This window comes from Eleutherodactylus coqui, chromosome 8, assembly GCF_035609145.1.
Source record: "Eleutherodactylus coqui strain aEleCoq1 chromosome 8, aEleCoq1.hap1, whole genome shotgun sequence".
NCBI lineage: Eukaryota > Metazoa > Chordata > Amphibia > Anura > Eleutherodactylidae > Eleutherodactylus > Eleutherodactylus coqui.
In genome coordinates, this window is record NC_089844.1 from 98,532,345 (window position 1) to 98,542,103 (window position 9,759).

The window sequence follows — 9,759 nt, forward strand, 5'->3', positions numbered from 1 at the left end:
AACATTATAGCACTCACCTCAATGTTTTTCAACTGATGTATGTATGTTTGTCACACTTTTTGTCTGTGCATCTGTATGTACTGGTACACCTTCAATAGGGGGTGACGGAGCAGACTTGAGCGCATGGATGGATGAGAGTTAGTGCCCAGTGTTCAGGCTGTGGTGAATGTAACATGTGTGATGCAGGTATTGACTGGGGATAAAAGTCCCCCCCCCCATGCATAAGACTTTACTTGGTTGTGATGTGGATGCTTAGACTGTTAAAGGGGTTGTCCCGTGGCAGCAAGTGGGTCTATACACTTCTGTATGGCCATATTAATGCACTTTGTAATGTACATTGTGCATTAATTATGAGCCATACAGAAGTTATCAAAAGTTTTATACTTACCTGCTCCGTTGCTGGCGTCCTCGTCTCCATGGTGCCGACTAATTTTCGGCCTCCGATGGCCAAATTAGCCGCGCTTGCGCAGTCCAGGTCTTCTGCTGTCTTCAATGGGGCCGCTCGTGCAGAATGCCGGCTCCGTGTAGCTCCGCCCCGTCACGTGCCGATTCCAGCCAATCAGGAGGCTGGAATCGGCAATGGACCGCACAGAAGAGCTGCGGTCCACAGAGGGAGCAGACCCCGGCGGCCATCTTCAGCAGGTGAGTATGAAGACGCCGGAGCGCGGGGATTCAGGTAAGCACTCTCCGGTTTGTTTTTTTAACCCCTGCATCGGGGTTGTCTCGCGCCGAACGGGGGGGGGGGGGGGTTAAAAAAAAACAAAAACCCGTTTCGGCGCGGGACAACCCCTTTAAGCTTAAATGAAGCTGTGAAAAAAGACGCAAGCGACCAGTATCGAGGGGGTGGAGCTAGATGAGGTAAAGGACGTAATGTTTCATCCCTCTTGTCCACAAGGGAGGGGGTGAGGATCTTGAGCAGCTAGTAAAAGTTTTTTTTGTTTTTTTTTTCTCTCTCAAATTTGATAAGACATTGCAGGCAGGATCAGATTAATAATGAATTTGCTTAAAGGATATCACATTTCCAATATTAATAGGTGTTTGTAGATTATTCTGCCCTGATGTAACTCATGTCTCTGTTATTGGTGCTGACATCTTACAGGCCTTATCTGCATCCATCAAATCTTTTTCCAATGTTCTACTACTTTAAACCCGGCTACTCTTCTTACAATTGAGTACCCTGGTTCAAAGGGGGGGAGGAGAAGGCATTGGTGATCTAGGTATTGCAAATCAGCCATTTTTAATTTTTTTGCAACAAGATTCTGATCTTTTTGAAATAGAATATCAGCCTGATTGTCTAGGATTGATGCAACAAGAAAATTTAAGTTTTAAAAAAAGTTACTGAAAGCCCTTGTTAACAATGCATATTTTGAGTTGTTTTTTATAGATGGTCCCAGGGTGATTGACGACTCCACACTGGATATGCAGTGGTCACACAACAAGATGTCCTAAAAGCAGAATGCCTCCGCATGTCGCAGCACAAGAAGCGGAACTAAAGGCCCTCACTGAGGCGTGTAGAGTGGCGGAAGGTAAGACGGCAAACATTTACACTGACTCCCGGTATGCATTTGGCATAGCTCATGATTACGGCCCAACATGGAAGGCCAGACAGTTTTTTACCTCAGCAGGACAGCCAATTAAGAATGATGCAGCGGTGCAGAGCCTCACGGAGGCTCTACTTCTACCTAACAAAGTGTAAAGCTCACACCTATTCCTACACCGGAGAAACAAGAGGCAACACCATCACAGACCACACAGCAAAGGCAGCGGCCCTCAAGCCGTGGAAGAAAGAAGAAAAGAAGAATTTAACAAAAACTTTGGACTTTGATAAAAACTTTGGACTTTGATAAAAACTTTGGACTTTGATAAAAACTTGGACTTTGATAAAAACTTGGACTTTGATATGCTAAAGACTTTACAGTTACAAGCCAGCAAGGAAGAAAAGGAAAAAGGGACGGCATATGGTGAACAGTCAACAGCACTTGCCTACCACGGTCCCTGTGCCCCGTGATGGCCCAACTGACGCACGGAAAGACGCACCTCTCAAAGCAGCAATGATGTCGACGCTTGAACGAGGACGGGTGGCTCCTGGGTTTTCTGTAGCTGCTGCATCATTTGTCCAATTTTGCATGATCTTTGCCATAAGCAACAGGGCAGAAGTAAATTTGCCACATAACACTTGCCTAGACCACTCTACCCATTTCAGGGATTGCAAATTGGCTACATTCAACTCCCACTTGTTGGGAAGCATGAATATGTGCTTGTTGTTGTTGATGTTTTTCAGGTCGGAGACCTACCCTGTTACCAAAGTAAATAAGCAGGTAACCGCACAGAAGCTCATAATGAGGTAATCTGCAGATACGGGGTACCGGAAGTGATTGAGTCAAACAAAGGTACACACTTCACAGGTGAAATAATGCAATACATCACGTCTGCTTTAGGTATATCCCAGGCTTTTTACGCACCCTACCATCCGCGGAGTAGTGGGAAAATAGATACAAAAGGCAATGAAGAAAATTGGCAAATTTTGAATTGAGTGTCTTCCATTAGTTTTTCTTTTTCTTTTTCTCCAGAGGGTACATGCCACAGTAGCAGAGTTTGGGTTATGATTTCCCAAGGAATTGTCAATAATGCATTCTGTAGTCTCTGCTTTTCTCCCAGGTCCTACAGATGAGTGTCACAATCTAAAACCAGGTGACAGGGTCTATGTGAAAAAGTTTGAAAGAGAAACACGGTTTGAATGTCCCTACCAGATGTTGCTTACCACCACCCCAACTGCAGTCAAGCTCGAAGGAATGCCCACTTGGATCCACACTTCGCACTGAAAAAACTCATGATCCTGCATATCCTTTACATGCTATAATGTGGTACAATTCCTCTAACACACACAAGTAGCCACACACACCTTTGACTACTATACACTAGCCATCCACATGTATACATAGATGCAATAGGAGTGCCAAGGGGGGTGCCAGATAAATTTAATTCTAGAGATCAGGTTAAAGCAGGTTTTGAGTCCTTATTTGCTATTGTCACTGTTAATAATAATGTAGATTGGATGAATTATATCTATTACAATCAGCAGAGGTTTGTAAACTACACCAGGCATGCTTTACAAGGGTTAGCTGACCAGTTAGGGCCCACTGCATCCATGGCGTTCCAAAATAGAGTGGCCCTGGATATGATTTTAGGAGAAAGAGGTGGGGTATGTAACTTCCTGTATGTGTATTATCCCTTTGATCAAAAAGAGTATGAGTAAGGGACTGGATAATGTGACACCAACGTTTCCCTTGTTTGAAAAAGATGAAGAGCCAGTTCCGATAATGCCAACCAGATACGTTACCAGAAGAATGGAGAAATGTACTAGTACTGCGCCTGTCCCGGTCTCATAAGATGGACAGTCAGTGGAATTCCCATTTGCCTAGGGTTAGTGCAGAAGACCTTAGGTTCGAGCGAGGGTACACCCAGTGGGGTGTTAACTTGTACAGATAGAGGGTATGGATGCCCAGAAATAAGCCCAGGGAATCCATGGCCTCCTTCTGAGGTGAGGTAGGGATCCCCCCTCCTAGGAGTAGGGACTTACGGGCAGTGGGGAAACCCTGACGCAAGGGAGAGGCGACCGAGGGAGAATGCGAGGCCTGGTGCTTGATCTCCGTATTAGGTTTTTAGGGGGGTTTGAGAAGGATACATATATATCCTTGTAGGTAGAAAAGAAAACACTGGAATATATACATTTATATAGATATAGTTATGTGCCTTTCTTTTTATATGCATACTAACTTTATTCTCATATGTACTAACTCTATGAAAAACTTAATACTTCGCCTTACATCAGATTTTCCAAAAGTTTGCAAGGCTGAGAGAGATGTTTCCAGAAATTCAGAGATGATACAGAACCGAACACGGAGGCCACGTACTTGGCTGTTTTCCCAGAAGCGCCATATTAAGATAACGACTGTTCAACTACGTATATGACTTTCACTGTCTCAGGCCGGAAATCCGGACTTTCCATATATGGTTATGCGGTGAATTTGAGCCAATGAGCCCATCACCCATTCCTAGTGATGAGACCAAAGGGTATAAGATCCCATGTAATCTGTAATAAAGTGCGCAGTCATATCCCCGTGTGAGGAACTATACCAGACCTCTGTGTGTGGTGTCTCTTCTTTACCGCCGGCAGCGGGGCATTGGGGTGGGCCTGATTGGTGCTGTACGCAGAAATTACCTTGACAAAAAGGGTTGGAGTAATGGGTAGGAGAACCCTATCTGTATGTATGTGCCTTTTGCTTTAAGACAACACCAGCAGAATGAGAAGTAGTTTGAATCTATCTTATTAAGAAGTTCTAGGGTTTTGTGCCATTTGGATATGATCTTATAATTTTGTTTCTGGAAACACGTGGCTATTAAATTTGAGTGTGAGTTTTGTAAGATTTGTTTAACTTCCTCTGGAGAAAATGTGTCCAAGTCTCTTTCCCAATTAGACACATAGGAAGACTTTGCTATATAGAAGAGCCTGATAAATTTTGGAAATCTTCCTCTTAGTGCAACAGTGCTTCCATATTAGTCTATGGTAGAGTAAGTCATGGTTAGTATTTAATACGTCCATCCGTCTCTAGTTTTGTGGATTTGGAACCACCTATACCTGTAAAACAACAAAGTAATGCTTTTCCTTTGTTAGTTATTGTGGTAAAAGCATACCTTTAAAAAGAAAGTTTTAACATTTTCCATGCTACATATTAATCCGCAGCTAGTTTTCCGGTGGGCTGGCCCTACTGCCCCCTGTTGGCTAATGGACGTCTCTCTAATGCCGTCCTTCTTTCAGTGTGGTGATGAAACTCCCATGCATAAGTGGGAGCTATGGGACTGGCACATGCGCAATTAAGTCAACTTATTCTGCCCACAAAAGGGACAGATGAACAGCTCATTTATCGGTCCTGAAGCTCCTGGCACATGCGCAAAAGTTAGAGCTCCATGCTGACGATGTGGAGAATGCCTCAGGTCACAGTAGCAGAGAGGGGTTATGGTATGGTAGGTTTACAGTGCACTAGAAATGGTCCGGATAGCCCATCAGAGTCAGTCTATCCAATCCACCGGACTGCTCACCAGGCATTTAACATGGGAAACATTGCAACCTTCTTTTTAAAGGCATGCTTTTACTAGGATTACTAACAAAGTAACATTGTAAATGTATGTTACTTTATTGGTTTCATATCCACAAAACTATTTTCATCATTTGTGTGTCACAGGCGCATCACTCATAAAAGCCCAACAGTAGAAAATATAAAGCAAAAATGCTAGTCTTGTAAAACGAATGGACATTACCCAGCACTACTGTATATAGAGTGAAAACAGCTATGCACACCCTTTTTGAAAATAAAGCTCAAATGCCTTTTGTTAACCAGATGCAACACCAGCTTTAAATGATGTATATAAATAGGAGCTGTGGGGTTTTATTTCAGAGATCCAGTGTCTATACTACAGTCACAATGGGAAAGGTAAATGTTACACTTAACAATCTTTTATGTATTGAAGCTGATCTGATTTACTCTTTTTCTTAACAGCAGATGATATGGAGAAAAATGTTTTTAATTTTTTTCCCCATCTTTTATAATTAGCGCTTTACTCTGTACTGGAAGTATAATCAAGGCATGAAAGAATTTAACAAGTTATTACATAGTCATACACACTCTTACATAGTACATTTTATTATTTACATGTGTCATTAATAAAATATAAACTAAGATTCCTCACATAGTAATTTTGTTACAAGTATGAAATGTAGTCTGTTTTTGGATGTCTAAATGCCCAAAGTATTGTAATGAATATTTGAAAAGATCTTATGACATGACTAAGAGCTTCTATATGTAGGTGGTTAAATACTCATGCTGGGAGTTTTATCAATGTTTTTATTGGAATGCTAAAATAAAGAAATCCTTTTATACCACTCAAACTGCTGGAAAACATATTTTTCTTTTATGTTTGCTAGCAATATTTCTCTACTTCCGTGCACTCGGTGGGGTGGGATAGCAAGGCTGGGTGAGCTGACAATTTCTCCAGTGTAATGAATATTTGAATTGTTTTGACAGATCATCTTCTACGAAGACAAGAACTTCCAAGGTCGCTCTTATGAGTGCAACACTGACAACACAGATCTTCACTCCCATTTCAGCCGTTGCAACTCTATCAAAGTGGAAAATGGAAATTGGATGGTATATGAACGTGCCAACAATGAGGGGCACCAGTACTACTTAAAAAGGGGAGAATACCCTGACTTCCAGCACTGGATGGGATTCAATGACTCCATAAGCTCTTGTCGTATCATTCCTCAGGTAGGTAACCAGCTTAGCAACCAATTTTAAAAAATGTGTGCGAATGCAAATTTTCATGCTGCCTAGTCTGAAGATATATTAATGATTGCTAGACTGCACATAACACAAGTCATTAAGTGAATGCCATAAGTGTCTGATATGGTAGTTGGTACTTCAAGATAAAATATTTGTTATATAGATAGATTTCAGGGCAAAAAGAATATATAGAGTGCACAAATAACTTTGGGACTGTTCTTAGATTTCTTTTTTCTGGAAATAGGATACCATATTTTAAGTGAACAGTCATTAACGTGATTTTTTTTAGACTTGTCTATATCTTGTGAACTGATAAATACCAGTTTATACAGACCACGTTTAAGGAACTGACTCCAGGACACTACCATATCTGATATAGAGCATGGATGTGCTATATCTGTTTCTGTGTATCAGTTGCAGCCCCCTCATGTGCTTCAGCATTCTTGGCTCTAGGTTCTAAGTTCTTGCTTATTCCCATGTCTCTATGCTTCTAGCTTTATCCAGTTTGATATGTGTTTGTTTGATGACATTTGGTCTCTGTTTCTGGTATCACTATCTTCTTTAATGAACTCTGCTCTTTTTCTGGTTTTGACTTCTGAAGTCTTCTGACTATGCATGTCCTGATGTCTGACTTTTAGCTTTACCTAACTGTGCTTTAAAATGAGTTTGGGGTTTTGACCAGCCAGATGGTGGTGGTATTGGGGGCCATAGTCTGAATGGAATTTGTATAGCCAAGGCTGCTCTTGGGAAAACATCTGGTCCCAGCCTCCCCCCCCCCCAATGTATGGCGTATGCAGTGGTGGGGTAATTGGGTGCACAAGATGAGACCACATGACTCTTAACTGTGGTGCTCCAAAACAAATAAGATTTAATGAATAGTCTGACCTTGACAGCGTTAACTATGTGAATTGAGAGGAGCGAAGGTGTGCACACCCAGTAACCAGGTTGCACAGCTTCTTTTGTGCAGCTCCTGTACCTCAGTATAGCTGAACTAGCAGGATGGCAGCATTCTCTACTTGCAATTTTGGTGAAGACATAGCCCTAGTGTGCAGGTCTCTCGGCATCTCTTTCCAGCGTTACAGCCTGTACCACAATCTCTATCTCTACTACTACCACAACAGCATAGCCAATGAACTCTTCTTTTATATCCCAACTCATCCTTTCAAGTTACTATCTTGGTTAACCAGGCATCACCCCAATACTTCTCACTGTACCCTTAAAGGGCCAGTAGCCCATAAAGTATAGGAAACAAACTTTTAGCAATGCAAGAATGCTGCACCCCTATTACAGTTTCATAGCAAACATTCCAGCTGTAATGACCGTTCAATTGAGCTCACTATTCTTCACCTGGGCAACCTTCACAAGGTTCTATCTCACTAACCTGGAGGATGTATGGGTTGCCACATGTTGTAATATTAATTTAAAGAAAATCAAATTCAAATATATTTTGAAAATGATTTAAGTATAGCAAAAGGATGTGCAAAGTATGACATAGGCCGCCTACAGACGGCCGGGTCGGATCCGGCTGCGAGAATTCTCGCAGCGGGACCCGACCCGAGCGCCTGCAGAGAGCAGCGTGGGCACTCACCTCTCCCGCGGCCCCGGCTCTTTCATGTGCCAGCTGCTGGGCAGCTGGCACATGTGAAGAGCGGAACCGGCGAGTGACGTTTCTGTGCGGGGCTCTGTGAGCCCCGCACAGAAATAGAGCATGCCGCAATTTGTTTGCCGCGCGAGATTTTGCACGGCCAAATCATGGCCGTCTGCCTAGGATTGCGTTTGTTAACGCAATCCTATGAAAGCTTCCAGGGACAGAAATTCTGTGGGAAATCCCGCCGCTTATTTTCCGCCCATCTGCAGGAGGCCATACTCAAACCCTTTTTCTCATTAAGGCCTCATGTCCACGGGGAAAATCAGATCCGCTGCAGATTCTACATGTAGAATCTGCAGCGGGTCCCTCCTGCCCCGCGGACATGAGCGCTGAAAATAGCAATTTAAAAGCATTTACCTATCCGTAGCGGGCGGCGAAGCTCTGCTCTTCCTCACGGCCGGATCTTCATTTTCGGCCGGCGGATGAATTCCTGACGCCGGCGGCACGTCGTCGACGTGCCGCGCGCATGCGCCGGGCACATCCGCCGAGCCGAAGCAAGGGAGATGCGGCCGTGAGGAAGAGCAGAGCTTCGCGGCCCGCTGCGGGTGAGTAAATGCTTTAAATTCCTATTTTAGGTCTCCCGCGGATCCGGACGGCTTCCATAGGCTTCAATAGAAGAGACCCGCATGAAAATGGAGCATGGTCCAGATTTTTTCATGCTCCATTTTTTAAAAATCACTTTTATTGACGATCCGCGGGTATTTATCTACCCGCGGGTGGTCAATGCATCCCTATGGGGTGCGGATCCGCGCGCGGGAGATCCGCTGCGGATTTTAAATCTCATTTTGCCCGTGGACATGAGCCCTAAGTCATTAGGAAAGAAATTTTATTTTGTTTGTTGAAACTAATGTTATATTATGGCAATCATTTTTATTTTCAGCATCGTGGAAATTTTCGTATTAGAATCTATGAGAGAGAAGACTTCAGGGGCCATACAGTGGAATTTAGTGAAGATTGCCCACAAGTTTTTGAAGAATTTAAATACCATGACATCCACTCCTGCAATGTGCTTGAGGGACACTGGATCTTCTATGAATTGCTGAATTACAGAGGGCAGCAGTATTATCTGAGGCCCGGAGAGTACAGAAGATACTCTGATTGGGGTGCTGTGAACCCAAGGGTTGGCTCCTTTAGAAGAGTTCAGGATATGTTTTAATGGCATACAATCATGCCTGTCTATTATGACTGTCATTAAAATATGTCGCAAATAATTATGTTTTTTTAATTCTTTACTAGTAGAAATCCCGTCCCAAGACGGCAACTGCAATCTACCATATATAAATCTCCATGCTCAGGAAAATTCTGCGAAATTAGGAATAATAAGTATAATCCAAAGATATAAGCTGTTTCAAGTACACAAAATACTCAGGACAAACCAACATGAGGTCCCTTTGCATGTTGCCCCACAGGCCTACGTTTGTAGACATTGGCAGAATTTTTTAGAAACCTCTGCAGGATTTTCTTTTATCCTTAGTGTATTTAATGTATTTAAAATATTTCCTGGTTACCAAGATTCAAATGAAGTTTGTTATATAGGATGGGCCACTATAAATTAGCCCGGCACCACACTATTATGAAAGATGTCTAAAAGTAGATTTTTGTTGCCCATAGCAGCCAATCACAGCACAGGTTTTATTTGACCTCAGCAGTATAAAAAATGAAAGCTGCACTGTGCTTGGTTTTATTGATACTTCATGATAAATTAACATTGTATGTTAGGCCGCATGAAGACAATGTCCATCTAGTTCAGCCTGTTTCTACCCACCCTTC

At 42.8% G+C, this 9,759-nt stretch overlaps 1 protein-coding gene across 2 annotated transcripts; it reads left to right on the top strand.

Annotated features, from left to right (window-relative positions):
* Positions 1 to 5,483: 5,483 nt before the first annotated feature.
* On the top strand, positions 5,484 to 9,145 carry LOC136577534 (gamma-crystallin 1-like). Of its 2 annotated transcripts, none has more exons than XM_066577442.1 (3): positions 5,484 to 5,492; positions 6,084 to 6,337; positions 8,884 to 9,145. In XM_066577442.1, the coding sequence occupies exons 1-3, from the start codon at positions 5,484 to 5,486 to the stop codon at positions 9,143 to 9,145; spliced, it is 525 nt and encodes a 174-aa protein (XP_066433539.1). The 2 variants fall into 2 exon arrangements, with proteins under 2 accessions (XP_066433539.1, XP_066433538.1); XM_066577441.1 differs by having other exon boundaries at positions 6,084 to 6,326; positions 8,870 to 9,145.
* Positions 9,146 to 9,759: the final 614 nt, after the last annotated feature.

Coding starts and splice junctions, on each gene's coding strand:
- LOC136577534 (XM_066577441.1), top strand. Junction 6,327..8,869: donor CTTGTCGTATCATTCCTCAG/GTAGGTAACCAG, acceptor TTTTATTTTCAG/CATCGTGGAAATTTTCGTAT.